Source organism: Mauremys reevesii, linkage group 9 (genome assembly GCF_016161935.1).
Source record: "Mauremys reevesii isolate NIE-2019 linkage group 9, ASM1616193v1, whole genome shotgun sequence".
NCBI classification, from domain to species: Eukaryota; Metazoa; Chordata; order Testudines; family Geoemydidae; genus Mauremys; species Mauremys reevesii.
The window spans coordinates 101,611,426-101,631,869 of record NC_052631.1 but is presented as its reverse complement, the minus strand read 5'-3'; the positions used below and the strand labels follow the sequence as shown (position 1 = coordinate 101,631,869).

The 20,444-nt window shown below is 45.5% G+C and overlaps 1 protein-coding gene across 8 annotated transcripts in view; it reads left to right on the top strand.

Moving 5' to 3' along the window:
* The window catches only part of HTR2C (5-hydroxytryptamine receptor 2C), a 653,091-nt gene that overhangs the window by 621,412 nt on the left and 11,235 nt on the right, over nt 1–20,444 (top strand). For all 8 annotated transcript variants that reach the window (XM_039488617.1, XM_039488616.1, XM_039488612.1 and 5 more), the window contains one exon: nt 15,957–16,157. In XM_039488617.1, the coding sequence (XP_039344551.1) occupies nt 15,957–16,157 (201 nt within the window). The remainder of the gene's footprint in view (nt 1–15,956; nt 16,158–20,444) is intronic.

Below are 20,444 nucleotides of genomic sequence, written 5' to 3'. Positions count from 1 at the left end.
ACAATGGACTATCTGCTGAGAATGATCAGGCCCTCGGACCACTACCCCTTTTCCACATGGGCACCAATGATACTGCCAAGAATGACCATGAGCAGATCACTGCAGACTATGTGGCTCTGGGAAGAAGGATAAAGGAGTTTGAGGCACAAGTTGTGTTCTCGTCCATCCTCCCTGTTGAAGGAAAAGGCCCAGGTAGGGACCATCAAATTGTGGAGGTAAATGCATGGTGCACAGGTGGTGTCGGAGAGAGGGCTTTGGATTCTTCGACTGTGGGGTGTTGTTCCAGGAAGAAGGATTGCTAGGAAGAGATGGGGTCCACCTAACGAAGAGCATCTTTGCAGGCAGGCTGGCTAACCTAGTGAGGAGGGCTTTAAATTAGGTTAGCTGGGGGATGGAGACCTAAGCCCTGAGGTAAGTGGGGAAGTGGGATACCAGGACAAAACACAAGGAGGAGAGTGCAAAAGGGGAGGCCTCCTGATCCATACTGAGCAAGTAGGGCAATCGGCTAGTTATCTTAGGTGCCTGTACACGAATGCAAGAAGCCTAGGAAACAAGCAAGAAGAACTGGAAATCCTGGCACAGTCAAGGAACTATGATGTGATTGGAATAAGAGAGACTTGGTGGGGTAACTCACATGACTTGGAGCATGGTGATGGATGGATATAAACTGTTCAGGAAGGACAGGCGGGGAGAAAAGGTGGAGGAGTTGCACTGTGTGTAAGAGAGCAGTATGACTGCTCAGAGCTCCAGTATGAAACTGGAGGAGAGTCTCTGGGTTAAGTTTAGAGGCAAGAGCAAAAAGGGTGATGTTGTGGTAGGCATCTGCTATAGATCACCAGACCAGGAGGAGGAGGTAGACGAGGCTTTCTTCGGACAACTAACTGAAGTTTCCAGATCACAAGCCCTGGTTCTTATGGGGGACTTCTATTACCCTGATATCGGCTGGGAGAGCAATACAGCAGTGCACAGACAATCCAGGAAGTTTTTGGAGAGTGTTGGGGACAACTTCCTGGTGCAAGTGCTGGAGGAACCAACTAGGGGCCAGGCTCCTCTTGACCTGCTGTTCACAAACAGGGAAGAATTGGTAGGGGAAGTAGAAGTGGGTGGCAACGTGGGCAGCAATGACCATGAGATGGTCGAGTTCACGATCCTGACAAAAGGAAGAAAGGAGAGCAGCAGAATACGGACCCCAGACTTCAGAAAAGCAGACTTGGACTCCCTCAGGGAACTGATGGGCAGGATCCCCTGGGAGAATAACATGAGGGGGGAAGGAGTCCAGGAGAGCTGCCTGAATTTTAAAGAAGCCTTATTGAGGACGCAGGAACAAACCATCCCGATGCTCAGAAAGAATAGCAAATATGGCAGGTGACCAGCTTGGCTTAAAGGAGAAACCTTCGGTGAGCTTAAACACAAAAAGGAAGCTTACAAAAAGTGGAAACTTTGACAGATGACTAGGGAGGAGTATAAAAATGTACGTTTTGTTAGACTTGGGGGCCTTTTGTTTTGATAATGTGTTATGAACATCTGCTTTCTGAGTACTGTTTATGGAGACCAATTCTCAGTTTGTGTTAAAATGTATTAAGGGATTTCTTCATACATAGTTAATAATGCAGTTCAATCAATCACATCACTGCTCTACTAATGCGCTGAGCATTCTGGGTTGGAATTCCAGAACACGGCTAAAGACACTTATGCTGCAAGCTGAGAACAATACTGAGATTTCCAAGGTAGCACTTGTCTCTAACAATGAAGAGAAACATTACTTTTGCATATAGACTCAATGAAGGCAGATCAAGCTCTAGTATACTGATGACTTCTCTAAGTGAACAGACATTACCTCTGGAAATGTAAATGTGTTTCTTCCAATTTCTTTTAAGCAAATAACCTACATTATTAGAAAGAATGTTATGAAATACTGTATCTGACAAAGTCCCTCAATGGGAATGCCTTATCCTTTAAAAATTCTTAAAATGATATCCAGCCATCTGTCCTCTAAATCAAATAATTAATTCAAGTTTGAGTTTAAATTTTCACTCTTCTCAGAAATCCTTTCAAGGCCACAAGTCATTGCCCTGGTGATTAGAAAGCAGAATCTAACACAGGAATTTAAAATTCTGTTATAGATAATATTGTAATGGCCATAATTGTTGGATCTGGTATAAAATCCAGTCATTTATCAATTAGTGGTTGCAGCTCATGAGATGAGAGGCTTGTACTGTAACAGCCAACTCTGCTGCAGTTTGTCAGTCTGAGTCAGAAAGTCCCCGTCAGTGAATTTCCAGGGGACAGTAAACTGTCAGACTGCTCAGCACTCTGTTAGTCTCTGTACTCAGTATTTGTCACAGTGCCTGGAGTGTGCCACTAAGCAGAAAGCTGAAGTTCAAGGCCTTGTGGGATGGTTCCCTTTGGATGAGAAATCGGTGACATGGACTTGGTGTAATCCTTGACGCACTCTGTTTATTTATAGAAATATACACAAAGTCCTGTTTCTCTGAACAGCATTAAGAACACACAATAAACAGGCTTCTGCAGAAATCCACTCTGTCCTGGGCCCAGGAAATGAACATCCCTCTGCTTCCTGGCCAGGGTCACACACAGCTGCTCCTACTTACTCACTACAACTGCTTAAACACACAACCTTGTTACAGGCCTCAACCCCTGAATTTATACCCACGGGACCCCATTAGCTCCCTGGCATGCCAGATCTCTCCACAACCCTGTTGAAATGTGGACCATAGGCCCAGAGTTGGTTGCAGTATCCAGTCATGGTCTCACTTAATACCACCTCCTTACTCTTACTCAATATTACCCTGCTCTGGCATCCAGTGATCACATTTTCCCTCCTAGCTACTGCATCGCCTTGGGAGCTCTTGCTCCATTGGTTAGCTAGTGTGATCTCCAAGTCCTTTTCAGATCACCGCTTTTCTAGGATACAGTCCCGAATCCCAGGAGTGTGACCTACATTCAATATTCCTAGATGTCAGATCTTGCATTTGGCTGGGTTAAAACGTGTATTGATCAAAGGAGCCCATCAAGGGATCCAGATTGGTCTCTATTGCTGTTGTATAACTGCGGTTACTTTTTGTGGTTAGCTAACCAGTTTTTAATCCATTTAATATGGGATACATTGATTTGTACAGTGCTCATCCGGGACTGAATACCTTACAGAAGTCTAAGTATATTATGTCAACACCATTATCTTTATTAACCAAACTTGTGATCTCATCAAAAACAGTATCAGTTTGTCTGCCAATACCTCTTTTCCATAAAACCATATTGATTGGTATTAATTGTGATACCATCCTTTAATTCTTTACTGATTGTATCCCTGTAGCAGGCTGGTCACCCTGCTTCTGCCCTGAAGGGGTTAAAGCAGCCCGGGAGAGGGCTGGGGCAGAGAAAAGCTGGGCTGATGGGGAAAGCAGCCACAGCTGTAGCCAGTGCAATCAGGGCCCAGCTGGTCCTTATAAGAGGGCAGTGGGCCAGAAGCAGGGGGAGTCTCTCTCTAGCGGTAGAGGGAGACAGACCTGGCTGCAGGGAGCTGGAGACAAGGTACCTAGAGTGAAGTAGGGCTGGGGACAGGCTGGGGAGCTCCAGCCTGGAAAGCCCCAGGCTGCGGCCTAGCAGTGGGCCAACAGGTACTGGGGGTTGCAGAGGCAGCCCAGGGGTAGGCCAAGGCAGCAGGTCCAAACCCTCCTTGTCAGTGGTAAGTAGGCTGATAACTGCAGTCTGCCCCAGGGTGCAGGGCTAGACAATGACTGGCAGTAGCCTGATACTGAGGCGAGGTGGGAATAGTGGGTGGGGGGTCCCTGGGGAGGGGAGACCCTAAGACTGAGAGGTTACTGCCAGAGGCAGCACCCCAGCTAACGGGGCACCAGGTCCAGGAGGGACACGGGGACCAAGCAACAGCGGGACACTGGCCTGCAGAGGATGCTCCAACAGCTGGAAAAGAGCTAATTCCCTGGACAGCCAGCAGGAGGCGCCGCAGGGGTGAGTCCCGCGCCTTTACAGTCCCATATCAACCTTTCCAGGATTTTGCCCGGATGGATAAGATGCCAGTCTAACCAGCTGATAGCCGTCCCATTTACACTTTTTAAATATTGCCACGAAGGGAGCCTTTCTCCAGTCCCCTGGAACTTATTCACTGCTTCAAGCTTCATTTAAAAAATAACATGAATGGTTCCGAGATTTCCTTAGCCAATTCTTTTAATACTCCAAGGCGCAAGTTACCCAATTGTGAGGGTTTAAAAAAGATTTTTTTTTAAATTAAGTAGTTGCTGTTTAAGAACATAAAAACGGTCATACTGGGTCAGACCAAAGGTCCCTCTAGCCCAGTATCCTGTCTTCTGACAGTGGTCAATGCCAGGTGCCCCAGAGGGAATGAACAGAACAGGGAATCATCAAGTGACCCATCCCCTGTCGCTCATTCCCAGCTTCTGGGAAACAGAGGCTAGGGATGCCATCCCTCCCCATCCTGACTAATAGCCATTGATGGTTCTGTCCTGCATGAACTTATCTAATTCTTTTTTGAACCCTGTTATAGTCTTGGCCTTCACAACATCCTCTGGCAGAGAGTTCCACAGGTTGACTGCACTGTGTGAAGAAATACTTCCTTTTGTTTGTTTGTTTTAAACCCGTTGCCTATTAATTTCATTTGGTGACCCCTAGTTCTTGTGTTATGAGGAGTAAATAATATTTCCTTATCTACTTTCTCCACACCAGTTATGATTTTTAGACCTCTATCATATCCCCCCTTAGTCATCTCTTTTCGAAGCTGAAATGTCCCAGTGTTATTAATCTCTCCTTATATGGAAATTGTTTCATACCCCTAATAATTTTCATTGCCATTTTCTGAACCTTTTCCAATTCCAATATATCTTTTTTTAGATGAGGTGACCACATCTGCTTGTTTTCAGAGAACTATCCACAATGACTCCAAGATCTCTTTCGTGAGTGATAACCGCTAATTTAGACCCATCATTTTATATGTATAGCTGGGATTATGTTTTCCAATATGCATTACTTTGCATTTATCAACATTGAATTTCATCTGCCATTTTGTTGCCCAGCCACCCAGTTTTGAGAGATCCCTTTGTAGCTCTTTGCAGTCTGCTTTGGACTTAACTATCTTGAGTAGTTTTGTATCATCTGCAAATTTTGCCACCTCACTGTTTACTCCTTTTTCCAGATCATTTAGGAATATGTTGAATAGAACTGGGCCCAGTACAGACCCCTGGGGGACATCACTATTTACCTCTCTCCATTCTGAAAACTGACATTTATTCCTACCCTAGGAATAATTTAGAACCATTTAGCATCCTTTCTAGTTATTGATGAAGTAGAACATATTTTGTTATCACTGTAATACATGAAAACATCATCCAGCTTCTTTCCAAGTACAGAACAGAATATATTCTACATCAGGATTGTCAATTTTATCATCTTTAGGGATGTGGGGAGCATTGTTTACTTGTGGAATTGCCGTTGCCATACTGCCAACCCCAGGCATTCAAAAATCCTAAAACAGACCCTAAAACATCATGAGATTTTAAAAAATAATCAATTTTGGGTAATTTTATTCATCATCTTGTTTTTTTGCTCCTTAGGGCATCACATTTTAAAGTTTTTCTCCAAAAACATGAAGGCTAGAAGCTTGTGGGTTTTTTTAATGAAAGCTGAGAGTCTGGTTTAATAGCATGACTCCAGGAGCTTGGTATTTAAGAAAAGAACCATGAGAGTCATGATCAAGTCATGAAAGTTTGCAGCACTGCCCTTGAGTCCTGCTGCTCCTGTAGTCAGAACACTTGTCCACCCTGTAAAAAGATCCCAAGTGCGCTCTATTCTGTAAAAGAAGAGGGTAATCATGGAAAATTGCAATGATTAAACAAGATATTTGGCACCTCTCAACTATGATGAAGACTTTTACATATGCTCATTTATATGACTCACAAGATGACAGGGACATTTCTGAATTGGTTGTCTGTGGACATAAGTTAGAAGGAAGTAAATTAGCGAAAGAGAAATACATAGTTTTACATCTAGTGATGTGGTGTTTCAGGCTTACAAATACTTTGCTCTTCAGATAAGAGAGAGGAATGAGAGTCATTAAAGCCTTAAGTTCCCTAGAGAATAATGCAGAGCAGTAATGTTAAAACTGTATGTAATTGCTTTCTATTTTTGTATAGTCTGTGGCAGCTATGAAACTTTAAAGTGAATATCAGAAAGTATGGTTAATAGAAAATGCTTCAATTGCAATATATTACTGCTGTATAAAACATCTTCTGTGCTTTTAACAAGGGAGATAGCACAGGTTTTTTCCGCACACTACATGACTTCTCAGCCTGAAATGTTTTAAAGAATCTGAGAAATGGCAGAATCTGTCTGAAAGTGAAAGTTTAGGAAATAATTTCATAGGCTTGTGTCCCCTGGGAATTGCACATGGATGAAGACATACTGGACTAAAAGCTGCCCCAGTAACATGTGTGCAATCCGAGTGAAAGCTATAATTGAGTATTGTAGCATTGCCCTCTCATTAAGTAAATGAATCCGAGAGGCTGGTAATCACTAACTGAAAAGGATATATAGCCTCATTTCCCATGGAACCAGGAAAAACCTCTTCTGTATTCTTCCAGCCAACTCTTGGGATAAGTGGCAGGATATGTGGGTTTTATTTGAGTAGTGTATATTCTGGTTTGATTTGGATAACGAGACTCCAGAGAATGATCAAGAAGTGCTTAAAACATGCTACACTCCATCATTAGCACCCGCTGGGACCGCCAGGTATATATGGCATACAGTAAACCGTGCTGGAATTCATGCTCATTTCCCCCAGTTTTTTGGGAAGGAACTTCAGGCCCTGTTTGTAGTTGGAGCAGAACATGAATAAATAAGAAGATAAAGCAGGAAGTGATTTAAACAGAGAAATGTGGGAAAATGTGCACTTCTTGCCAAGACAATGAACAGTAAATGGGGTTGCACCTGTCTGTGTATTCTGCAGCACCTCACTCCTGGCCTGGGTTAATTGGGCAGCTGAGCCCAAAAGGGAAAAAATAAACTCATTTCATGTGGGGCTTTGAAAGCTGCTTTTTATCCTCCCTGGCTCTGATCTAAGCACAGTGTTTGTTACAAACCCACTCCTACACCTGAGCCTTTCCAAATCCCTCTTTACTGCTGGGAGCGAAATGGCCACTGGACCTTAAGATGTGTTTCCCACAGAAAATTTCTGAAGCTAATTTGATTAATGTTACAAAACTCTTTGTTTTACCGTCTTGTGAACACGTATGTTGTCACTGGGTCTAATACAGCATTTGGCTCGAGTGTCCCACTGCATGGTCACAGTGATCAGGCTTGGAGCAAAATACGGTACTTGGCAGATTGCTCGAAGAACCGCAGTAACTGTGCGTGTGCAGTAGCCACGCCTCCGAATGAAACACAGTGAGCCAAACTGAGCCCTGGCACAAGCAAGTAGCACTCAGATGATGGTAAGACCTCAATGGAAGCCAGACCCTGCTCACACAAGGGATGAATTTGGTCTGCGATCTCTATTTTCATTTCTTTTCAAATTGCCCAAGCTATTGGATGATATTATAGACAAAGTGATATGCCAGATAGGAGAAGTCACTTTACACACGGCCCCTGCCCCCTTTGCTGGTGGATCTAAGAAGTAAGATTAACAGCAGTCTTGCAATAGACAGCTTTTTCTCCAGTCCTCGCCAGAGAGAACGTTAGCAAGTACGCATGGAGGAAGTCTGGATCAAGTAATCCTCTCAGGTGCCCATGCTGAAAGAGTGTGTTTTGCCCATGCTCCGTTGCCTTGGGAACACTTCCTTTTGTAGAGGTAGGTATCCAATTTACCCTTCTGTATGCTAGGCCTTCTCTTCCTTGTCTAGAGAAAAACAGTGAAAAACTCACAGGTTTTTGATTTAGAGTTTGGGTCATTTCCCTCAATTTTGCATCTTCCATGTTTCTTTCCATTTGAAGACTCTGGTGTAATGTGTTTTTTCGAAACAGCAACTCATACAAATCAGAGAGATTCTGTGTTTCATTGTGAATGAATACCAGATGGTATTCTCCCAAGAGTTCTGAAGGAATTCAACTATGAAATTGCAGAACTATTAACTGTGGTTTGTAACCTATCACTTAAATCAGCCTCTATACCAAATGACTAGAAGATAGGTAATGTGGCACCAATTCTTTTAAAGGCTCCTGAGGCGATCCTGGCAACTCCAGGCTGGTAAACCTGACTTCAATACCAGGCAAATTAGTAACAACTATTGTAAAGAACAGAATTATCAGACACACAGATGAACATGATTTGTTGGGGAAGAGTCCACATGACATTTGTAAAGGGAAATCATGCTTCACCAATCTATTAGAATTCTCTGAGTGGGTCAACAAACATGTGGACAAGGGTGAAGGACTTTCAGAAAGCCTTTGACAAGGTCCCTTACCAAAGGCTCTTAAGGAAAGTAAGCTATCTTGGGATAAGAGGGAATATCCTTTCATGGATAAGTAACTGGTTAAAAGATAGGAAACAAAGGGTAGGAATAAATGGTGAGTTTACACAGTGGAGAGCAGTAAACAGTGGTGTCCCCCAAGGATCTGTACTGGGACCAGTGCTGTTCAACATATTAATAAATTATCTGGAAAAGGGGGCAAACAGTGAGGTTGCAAAGTTTACAGATGATACAAGAGTATTCAAGATAGGTACGTCCGAAGCAGACTGCAAAGAGTTACAAAAGATCTCACAAAACTTGGTGACTGGGCAACAAAATGGCAGATGAAATTCAGTGTTGATAAATGCAAAGTAATGCACATTGGAAAACATAATCCCAGCTATACATACAAAGTGAATGTCTGAATTAGTTCTTACTCGTCAAGAACGAGATCTTGGAGTCATCGTGGATAGTTCTCTGAAAACATCCACTCAATACGCAGTGGCAGCCAAAAGAGCCAACAGAATGTTAAGAACCATTAGTAAATGGATAGATAATAGGAGATAAAATATCATATTGCCTCTATAAATCCATGATATGATCACACCTTGAAAACTGCGTGCAGATCTGGTCACCCCATCTCAAAAAAGAAATATTGGAATTGGAAAAAGTACAGAGAAGGGCAACAAAAATGATGAGGGCTATGGAACAGCTTCCATATGAGGAGAGATTAAAAAGACTGGGAGTCTTCAGTTTGGAAAATAGATGACCAAGGGGGGAGAGGGTATGATAGAAGTCTATAAAATCATGACTGGTGTGGAAAAAATGAATAAGGAACTATTATTTACTCCTCCTCATAACACAAGAACTAGGGGTTACCCAATGACATTAATAAACTGCAGGTTTAAAACTAACATAAGGAAATTCTTCTTTACACAACGCACAGTCAACCTGTGGTACTCATTGCCAGGGGATGTTGTGAAGGCTAAAAGTATAAGTGGGTTCAAAAAAGAATTAGATAAATTCATGGAGGACAGGTCCATCAATGGCTATTAGCCAAGATGGTCAGGCATGCAACCCTATGCACTGGGTGTCCCTAAACCTCTGACTGCTAAAAGCTGGGCTTGGATGACAGGGGATGGATCACTCATAAATTGCTCTGTTCTGTTCACTCCTTCTAAAGCATCTGGCACCGGCCACTGTTGGAAGACGAGACAGTGAGTTAGATGGACTATTGGGAGATAGAACTGGTCTGGAATTAGCCATCAAAATGTTATTTCGATGGAAAATGTTGTTTCTGGTCCATATACTCTGTAAGAAAAATTGAAATGAAATATTCCATTTAAGGTGATCTCGATATTAATATGTGTCTACCTGAGCAGCTATGGTGCCCCCTGGGAGTTGTAGTTCAGGTGCTCCAAGCCTCCATTCTCCCCTAGGGGCTAAATTCCCTGGCTGGACTGTGTCTCCTATGATGCACTGCTGGCTTCACTCTGGCTGAGCGACACTGGTGCATTGTGGAATTACCATGAACATGGTGCATCATGGGAGATGTAGTCTGGCCAAAAAGCCCACCCAACAGGGAAGGATGGGGGCTCGAGACACTGTGTCACCTCACTCAGGTGCAATCCAATGTCAAAACAAGCCTGAACAAAATTTTTAGACATTTCCAAATTCAGCATTTTTTGGAATTTTTATTCTGTACAAAATTTCAGTACTTTGACTTTGTATTCCAATTTGGGGCAGAAACAAATGATGAAATGTCAGAATTGCCCAGGTGACAGAAATTCCAGTTTTCACACAGCTGTAGAGATGGAGCTGGGAATGAAAGCCAGGTCTCCAGAGGACAAGTCAGGCATCCTTTCTACTCGCCAGCCTCCTGCCAGGGGCAGGTGGACTCCACTGGCACACACATGAGTTGCACAGAGCCCAGTGTAATCTTGTTTTTAAGTTCTGTCCTGTTGGGCCTGACCCACAGCCCACTGAAGTCAGCAGGCAGACTCCCACTGCCATCACTCGGCTTTGAATCAGTCCCTTTGTGCAGCAGGTCAGGTTGGTTTAGCTTTCACTAAAGTGATCTGGAAACCTGGACGGAGAAACCTCCTCTGTGCACCTGGTGCTGCTGTTCATGATTCAGGCCCACACACTGAGCCCACTCTCACACCAGTGAGGCAGCTGTGGAATTCAAGTGCCTGACGCCGGATTGACGACTTCTCCTGGCACAGGTGTTGTCTCTAACACACAGGCCTTCTGCCAATTTCACTGCCCATTTTTGCTTTATTAGTTGTCATCACAAGGATGCCTGTAAATGGAGTTGGATTTTCTCCATTCTGACTGTTGAACTCATGCTGAAGACATGGCTCTGGGAGGTTGAGCTGTCAATACGCCACAACTGAGACTGAGATGCTGCAGTGAACTGAAGGATACCGATTAGCCCAAGCCATACAACTCTGAGCCACTTCTGAATGTTCAGGGCTGCCAAAGTGCCGGCTGTTCGGAATCCAGGGAGTTGGTTCTGCCCGTTCTCCAGGAGCAAAATTCAGATTAAAGTGCAAGTTTGGCTTTGGAAACACACTTGTCCGTGCACTGAAGTGTAGAGGTGTTTGGAGCAAGGGATCCAGTTATTATTGACCCACCCATTTGCACGTCTAATAACGGTGTCATGGCCATTTCTTGAGACTTGCCAGTCAAACGGAAATGAAAAAAGACCAAGTGAGCTGTTAACTTTGGGAAGTACATTATTTCTGGGGAGAAGGCAATATAAGATTATACATTTAAAATAAACAAGTTTCTATTCTCCTTAGTCTGTATCCTTGACCAGTCACATGGCACAGCTACCTTGTACCTCTGATTACATTTCATATGAAATTACAGCTGGAGTCGATTGCTCTTTCTTACCAAGACGACTGGCTTCGTACTCTGGGTGGGTGTTTTTCATATGCACAGACTGTTCTTACTGAAAACTAATTGCTTGTGTGGCTTGGGCATACCTTGTGACCCGTTGTCTGAAGGCCTAGTCAAATGTTAGAAGCAGCCACTGAGCCCCAGACGTCATAAGAGTGACATTTTTAATATCACACAATAACTTAAGGAACACCCTGAGAAAGTGAAGTGTCTCTGCTGACATATAATTGCCACTGCAGCGTAAGCACCTCCTGGGGCCCTGGACTCCTAAAGATGGAAAGGATTAGTCTTCGGGAAGACTAGGGTGCTCGCCTTGCCTTGAGGCCAGCCTGCAGATTTATCCAGCTCTGTGCAAAGCCTCTTCTCGGCTTCCCATAACAAAGTGCTGTGGTGTCTGCCCCAGGGCTGGATTTCTGCTGCCCCAGGACTACTGGCCAGGCCTGCAAACAACTGCTGTACCTTTTGCTGCCCCTGTACAATTGCCTGTTCTGCCTCAGGGACAGAGCTGGCCCTAACAGGCACCAATTGTGGGAGCTGAGGGGTTGAAAAAAGAAAAGAGGCACAAAAAGCTTTTTATCATGAAATGATGCAGCAAAATCAGCTGCCGTAGCTCTCTTGACTGTATATAATAAACCTCAGCAGGCAGAGTTCACCCACATGACGTCCGTGTCGTTAATTGTATTGGGCAGGAAGGAGAGTGTTTTGTTAAGCTGCTTTGGGGGGTGCTCGGAAGGCCTGCTTCCCAGGCTGGGGTGTGCCCAGGTTCCCTGATGATCAGTGCAGCACTGTGCCTGGCGGGGCGAGGGGGGTAACCAGCTGGAATGCAAATATTATTCCCTTACTCTCTGAGCAGAGACTCATGCAAAGATCCATTCATCTGATACCTATTCACCAGTCCCACTTCATCCTCCTCAGCATGCTGTCATGTTCAAATCGTTCCTGATTTCATTCATTAGGCTGCTGGGGTGCTGACACCACTGCCTGTCATACTGATCAATAGTGTCTCATTCTTTCCTTGCACTTCCCCATCAGCCTGTCTGTATCAATCCATTGTCTCTTGTCTTTGATCAAAGCTCTTTGGCGCAGGCACTGTCTTTGTGTGTGCAGCACCTAGCACAGTGGAGGCCTGGTCCGAGACTGGGGCTCCTAGCACAATGTAATACGTGCAATAATAATAATTCTGCAGTTCCTATACTCGTCTCTTACTTGAGTCCATATGAGAAAGGCAGCTCCTAGAAATGCCTACTAAAAAGACTGACAAGGCATTAACTGTGACTGACTATGTGTTAGCCTGGGCCGGCAGCTGCTGGCAAGGGCTTGGGGCTTATATTGAGCTACTGTACCACATGAAGGGGATCAGAGTCCCTCTTTCCAGCATTGTGTAAGCCACCTCCCGGCGTTAATTGGTATTCAGAAAATGATCATTAAAGAGCCAGCAAATCTGAACTGCACTCTGCTAAAGCTTTGACCTCAATTCAGGTTGGTCGCAGGGACGTCCAAGGCGTGAGCTAGCGCAGGGGACTTATCATTTGATCTATGGTAAAGATGCTTAATCCTCTTAGGAACTGGGTTAGTCATAAGTTAATCGTGTTCCATTTCATTGGATTTTATATCACACAGACACCTTCAACCGCAGCTGTTCCAGCAGCAAGGGCTTTGACCTCACCTCCTCCCCGAAGGGTCTCTAGGGTATGTCTGCACGGCAATAAAAGATCCACAGCACGGCTTGGGCTCTTGGGGCTCAGGCTGCGGGGACATTGCTGTGTAGACATTCGGCTGGAGCTGAGGCTCTGGGACCCTCCCCTCTTGCAGGGTCCCAGCCTGAGCCTAAACATCTACACAGCAATTTTACTGCTCTGCAGCCCGAGTCAGCTGACCCGGGCCAGCTGCGGGTGTTTAATCGCTGAGTCGCCATAGCCTGAGTGCTTGCGCCTCTAAACTAATTACCCACCACTTCCTGCTTGCTCCAAAAGAAGCCAGATGACTGGATGCCACCGAGCAAGACTCAGGGTGGCCAACTCAGCAGGGCAACATGTTGGTGTGCAGCCAAGATCTTCCCGGGGGTGAGAATGAACACAGGCCTCTGACCCCCAGGGAAACGCGGACACACAGCAAATGACAAGTGCGCTTTCTGCTGTCGGAGCACCGCCTGCTGCTGGTTTCATGGAGTGGTGTCTGGTGTATCCCTGGGGATGGGAAACAGCCAGACAGTGAGCTGAGTGAGGACAGCGGTGGTCTCCGGAACGACGGGTGGTTATGTCAATCTGGGCCTTTGGCCTAGGTTAGTTCCCAGTGAATGACACCACAAGTTCATGGAACGTTATGTTAATGGGGCTGGTATCCAGTAAGGAGGAGGGCAGGCCTGGGGTCAGGTCTCCTGAGTTCTGTCCCAGCTCAGTCACCAATTCAGGATTGTACTTAAGCACGTGAGACATTTCATTTACTTCAGTGGGGCTACGCACACACGCTGAAAATTAGACGTGTGCTTAAGTAACTCCCAGAATTGGAGCCTCACTGTTTGGCTTTTGGCCAGTTACTCAGCTAGTCCCTCCCTCAGTTCTCCCACTTGTATGATGGGGCTAATGTATCTTTTTCCCCTCTGACACGTTCTCTTGCTACCTGTTCCTGATCTTCACTTTGCCAATTTTAAATCATTTAATTTGGTTCAACTCATTTCAGATTCCATTAAGTGTAAGGAAACTCCAGGCTCTGTTCTGCTTGGTTACCCATTTAAAAAAGGTTTCAGTGAGGTTCTGACCAACCTTCCTGGTTTTCCATTAATGGGAGGCCGGGGGGTAGGTAAGATGTAGCATTGCTCCTACTGAAGAGTTGATTCTATAGCTGATTTATTTAATCCTCCCTGGCTGAGATCTAGAACGGGCCTGTGTGCAAATTGCCTGAAATATCAGTGTTCTGAATAATGAACAACTTGCTGTTGATGGCGGATTCCTTATTATTCAAATCTTAGGGCACCTCTCATGGTTGCAGCTGCTGTTGACGCTATTGATTAAATTGTTTTGATAGGTGAGATGGAAGCACAGAGGTTGGCAGGACGTGTCATTGATCTGTTACAATCCATTCTGAGCATTAACGCATGCAGAGTATCATACAAAAATCAATTTTCTCCCAGCCTTAATTTAAATAGCAATGCCCCCTGAGGATCCTTCTGGGGCAGTTTTATTCTCAGGCTGTACTTCACTACTTAGTGAACTGATTAATAATTGTAGACACCCCTATTAGCCGTGTGCCAACAGCAGTCAGATGAACCTATCTGCTCAGTTCAGGTTGCTAGTATATTCACGTTTGTAAATCATAATACTTAGCACTTTACAGCTTCAAACCCCTTGGCCAATGCTCCGCTGGGAGGCAGGTAAGTATTATTCAGATACTGCAACAGCCCAAGCTGGGAAGCATGTTTAAAGTTGAATTCAGAGCTAGCGGTACCAGTCAGCTTGTGGAAAAGTTACCTGTAAACGTGCGGACTCACCCCTGCAGCGCCTCCTGCTGGTCTCTGTTGGGAATTAGCTCTCCAGCCGTCAGAGCGCCCTCTGCAGGCCGGTGATCTGCCTTACCGCTGGCCCCGTGTCCCTCCCAGGACCCCGGTGCCCCTTTCTCTGGGGTGCTGCCCCCTGGCAGTACCTCCACACTCTGGGGCTCCCCACCCAGGGGAACCCCCACCCCCATCCCCACCTTGCCTCAGTCTTGGCTGCTGCCAGTCACCACTTTAGCCCCCGTTCCCTGGGGCAGACTGCAGTGTCAGCCACTCATCATAGGCAAGAAGGGTTGGACCTGCTGCCTTTGCCTACCTGTGGGCTGCCCCTTTGCAACGCCGGTACCTAATACACCTCACCAGGCCTGCAGCCTGGGGCTTTCCTAGGCCGGAGCCTCCCCGGCTCCCTTGGCCTGTCCCCAGCCCTGCTCCCCTCCAGGTACCTAGTTAAGCTCCCTGCAGCCAGGCCCTTCTCCCGCTGAACGCAGAGAGAGAGTCTGCTGAGCGCCTGGCTCCCAGCCTTTTTATACAGGCCAGGTGTGGCCCAGCTGCGGCCGCTTCCCCAATCAGCTCAGCTGTTAGAGCTGCAGCCCTCTCCAGGGCTGCTTTAAGCCCTTCAGGGCAGGAGCGGGGTAAGCACCCCGCTACAGTACCTTACACCCTTTAAAGAGAAAGCTTGAAGCAAATACGTATCGGTCCGAGTCCCAGTTGGGAGTGGCACGCTCTGGTCTCAAGCGGATTGAATAGCATGTTGCAATATGCAGCCCTTAGTTTTACGAAAGCATAGGTGAGATGAAAACCAGGGCAATATGGAATCAAGCTGGGACCCAAATGCATTCCCGACTCAACAGTTCAGCATGGTCAGGATTCTGTTGTGTTTAGTGAACAATAACGCAGGTCACAGAAAATAGATACCTGGGAAATGCTGAGAATTTGCTGGACATCTTGAGCTAGGGACTGAGAAGATGAGGATGTTGGAGGTGGTTTCCCTGTCATCCACATTCACGCACCCCTTAAAAGTATGGCATTGGCTTAAAATACCAGACCACTTTGATTGTAAATGATGACCTACCTTCCCAAATCATTTTCTTCTCCTTTTCCTTTCATTTCTCTTCTCTGTGTTTCAGATTCTGCTTGGCCTTTGCCTAAACAATTGTGTCCCGTATGGATTTCCCTAGATGTGCTCTTTTCAACTGCCTCTATCATGCATCTCTGTGCCATCTCTCTTGATCGGTATGTAGCAATACGCAATCCCATTGAGCACAGCCGCTTCAATTCCCGCACCAAGGCTATTATGAAAATTGCTGCAGTTTGGACCATATCAATCGGTAAGCAATGTGGCTCACACTCCAACTGTGTCTTATCGAGTAACTCACTTGGTTACACCTCTTTTCCATTGGGATTTTTAAGAGGTTGCACATTTACCTGGGTTGCATGAGTAAAAATAATGAATGGGAAGTAGAAATCTTTTGTTCTGATTGGCTAGTGGTCATACTAAGCAATGCTATCTGAGAACACCACTGCTTCTGATGGTCAAGCATCACCGCATCTTACATACCAGTATGCCAGTAAACACCATAAACAGACACAACACAACCGAAAGGGGCAATAAAACTGCTGTGCAAAGAAAGCAGATGGGGAAGGAAAAGGACATTGGAGAAGACTCTGAAAGTAAAACAGCCCACTGCAAAGAGAGGAGCCACTTCAGTAAAAGAAACCCCCTGGTACAAGGAGGAGGAAACAAGAGCGAGTGAGTGCCCCAATGGCAGGAGTTCAGATTCCAAGTGAAGGGGGATAGTTTGGGGAATATTAAAATGTTTCAGTGTTTTGTAGGAAAGAAGAATTTGTGGCAAGAAGAATTGTAGGACAGTTTGCTCTGCTCTGCTATATTGTCTTGCTCGTATAAACAGCAGTTGGGACAAGATTCCAAATGTGACTGGAAGTCCCTTTCCCCCCATTACACCCTGCTGTGCTTGTGGCTTTAAGCTGTGTGCTGCGAGAAAAACATGTACTGTATCTTGGTCCTTGAACTCCTGCAAGGTCTCCTCATCCGGTACCCTCTGCAGTGAGGTATCCTTCACTGGAATGAAGATGATGACATGCGTCTACAATGCTGTATAGGCCACTTTGTAAGTGCTGGCCATGGAGCTACAGAAAATGACCGATAATGATGTTGCATGTTTGAATATATAATTTATAATAATGATTCAGGATCATCGAATAAGAGGCTCAAATGGAATTATTTAATCAAAGATTATCAGTCAAAGATTACTACCGCATTATACAGAAAAAAATATACGGCACCACTCTGTATGTAGGGTGAAGAGCTGGGCCCTGTTTCCTTCCTCTGTAAGTGATGGGATGCTGACAGTTTTCATTCCCAGTCTAACCCCCCAAATCTCTCGCCTTTGATAGGGAGTGAGACAAAGCAGTTTCTTTTCGGAGGGAAAAATTACTTTCCTGAGATGTGTACTGTTTCAGTACCTTATTTTACCTCATTACTTATGGAATTTCTTTATGGTGTCTTAGGTCTGGTCTACACTAAGGGGGGGGGTCAAACTAAGGTACGCAAGTTCAGCTACGCGAATAGCCGCGGGATCGAAGTCCGCGGCTCCCCCGTCGACTCCGCCACCACTGTTCGCGGTGGTGGAGTTCCGGAGTCGACGGGAGCGCGTTCGGAGTTTGATATATCGCGTCTAGATTAGACGCGATATATCGAACTCCGAGAAGTCGAACACTAGCTGCCGACCCGGACGGTAAGTATAGACGTACCCTTAGTTTACATGACTGATAAGCTAAAAGAATTTCTAAATCAATTGTTATTATTAAGAGCACCTGTTCTAATAAGCACTTCCTAATGAGTTAAAAACATCTTTCAATGGGTCATTATTTCATAAATCACAGAAAACCTTGCCAGCAACTTATATTCCTTTTCAGTTACAGAACAGAACTGGATTGTAAGATGCCCCCTATCAATTACCATGTCTTGTTTATTATAACATACTTCTGCCGTCTCTTCATTAGCTTTGAGTGGTCCCTTCCCTCAATGCCTGGACTATATTAGTAATGTCAGGGGGGAAAGCAGGGAAAAGTTTACACATATTCTATTGTTGAATTTATTTTCCTTACACTCAGTAGGTTCAACTGAAGGACAAAGAACTTTTCAGTTCCAGTAGGTATTGGGCACTAACTATCTAGATACCCGATGTAAAATGGATTTTGGTTAATATCATTCAGTACTAAAGTGATTTGTGAGCCAACACCAGCCAAAGTTGATCACTTTGAGCAACACTGCTCTATCTGCTGGATATCTAAGCAGAGCAGGTGTGTTCATGTAAATACACTTTGCTCCTGAAGTCTCTCCCTCCCTCCCCCCAGCTAGTTGCCAGGGGAGAATTCATTCAGATCCTGCTTACATCTAAAAGAATTGCGAGAGTTTAACTTACAGAAATCGTAATAGGTTAATGTTTACTAACGATGGGAAATATACTTTCCAAGTCATGGATGCACCACGAATACATATTAGAAGCCCATGTTTGTGTGTGTGCTAGTTCTGCATCAGTTCTCCAAAGAGAGGAAGTCACGTTAATACTCTCTGATGAAATTAGATTGTTTAATAAATGGACTCCTTTAAGAAACTTTTAGCTTTGGTTTCTCTGAGCAGCCTGTTTGTGGCAGGAAACAAAGCTGCCTCGTTTGGTGCATTACAGGCTGTGTGGAGGGGAGTTCACGTGAAGGTGGCGGCCTGTCTGCGGAAGGCAGAGCTGTGACGTGGACTGCATGCCCACACAAAGGACTAGGAACCTCTCCCACACTAAGCAGGCTAACCAGAGCTTGGGCCCAAGCACATGGGAGTGAGTGAGGCTGCCTGCTGGAGTCAGGGGCAGGAGTGGGCAAGGCAAGACAGGAAATGGGTGGAGCCTGGCCCCACTACCCTACCAGCGAGGCGGAACCCAGGGAGGAAACGTGACTCAATGGGATGTCTCTAATGCACAGTGTCTCCCAGGCTGCTCCTGGGGTGGGGAGCCTCTGCCTCTGCACTGTGCATAGTTACAATCTAACTTGTGCATCGAGAATACTGGGTGGGTGCTGCCGGAGCTGGGTGTCACTCAAGGTGTTGGTTGGGTCCTGGCTGACTCAGAACCTTTCCTCTCCTCCCATGCAGCAGCTGAGCTCAGCCGAGACCATTGGGTACACTGCCACCTAGGCACATCCGGGACATGTCCCCCTGCAACAGGGGGTGGGGAGAAGTCTGGACAAAATAGTACTTATTGGTGCCAACAGAGCTGTTTGTGAGAGTGAGCACGATCCCCGGCAGTGTGGGTTTGTGGGAATTCTCCCGGGGCCCTGTTCTCCACGACGTCAAAGCTACTCAGATGTAGTAGGGAGTGGTTAGTGGCAGCCTGATCCTCAACCACCTGCCCCCAGAGGAAGTTAGAGCAGGTCTTTTCTAACTTCTCCTGCTGCTGTAAGATCTGTAGCAAACCTCCGGCAGCAGGGCTTCTTGCTGTGGAGGAACGTCTAGCTTCTTGGACGGTATGAGATTTTCTGTTTCTCTAGCATCACTCACCCAGCGTATTAATAATAGCAACAAAACTGCACGTCCCCCATTTGCTCTGTTCCAGTTGAGACTCAATGCTGCTCTTCTTTATCCATCCCTCGTTCCAGTTTCGGAAGAAGCTTGGTTACACAGCTTGCCTGGCTGGCAATCTCTCAACCTGCCTGTTCGCACGACACCATTTCAGGCTGGCATAAGGACAACTGAGGTCTTTTGCACTGCATGAGAACAAAGTAATTGGCACCTCCTGCACACGTTCTGCATAGCAGGTAGCAGCTGTGACTTCTCTTTGGCATCCTGACATTATGTCTTAATGAGCCGCAGACCTCCACATGTCTTGTTGATGTTGTATTAATTGTGAACATCATGGTTTTTTACCATTTCAAAATGATCCCTTGCCAAGCAAAACTTCTGTGGATTGAAAACATGACAAATAACTAAAGAAAAACAAAACACAGTCGAGCGTGTAGTCAAGTAATGGCTGGGGTATGACATGGACTATGTTAAAACAAGATCAGTCTCCATGATTCACATACTATGTTATGCTGTAGGCTTTAGATTGGCATCCTGTTCATCAATGCAATAAAGCATTCACCTTTAAAAAGGATTTCATACCCACATTTAACTGTCTCGGCGTTGCATCTTTTTTTATCACTGAGCTTTATTTATAGGAATATGAAAACGTACACCTAAAGGAGCAGGTGAAGTACATGCTTATCTCACCTTAAGCGACATTCCACGGTATTTTATAATAGTCTCCTGTTGAGGGTCTGAGCCTTCCATCCTTACTCACGCTGAGTAGAACTTTACTCTGCAAGTTGTTCCAGTGAAGTCATCTTGTAGGCCTCTAGGTAGCACATCAAAGCCCTGTTGATCTCAGTAGGATTACTCATGGAGTAGTGTCCTACTCAATCTGGGGAACACTGGCAGAATGGGCCCCACGGGCTAAAGGCAGTCGTATGCTTTATTCAGAAGTTTTCCAGAGCAGGTTACATATAAAAGTAAAGGGAAGGCTAGTGGAACTCGATATATTTGCCCTTCATCTTTTCGTGTGTCA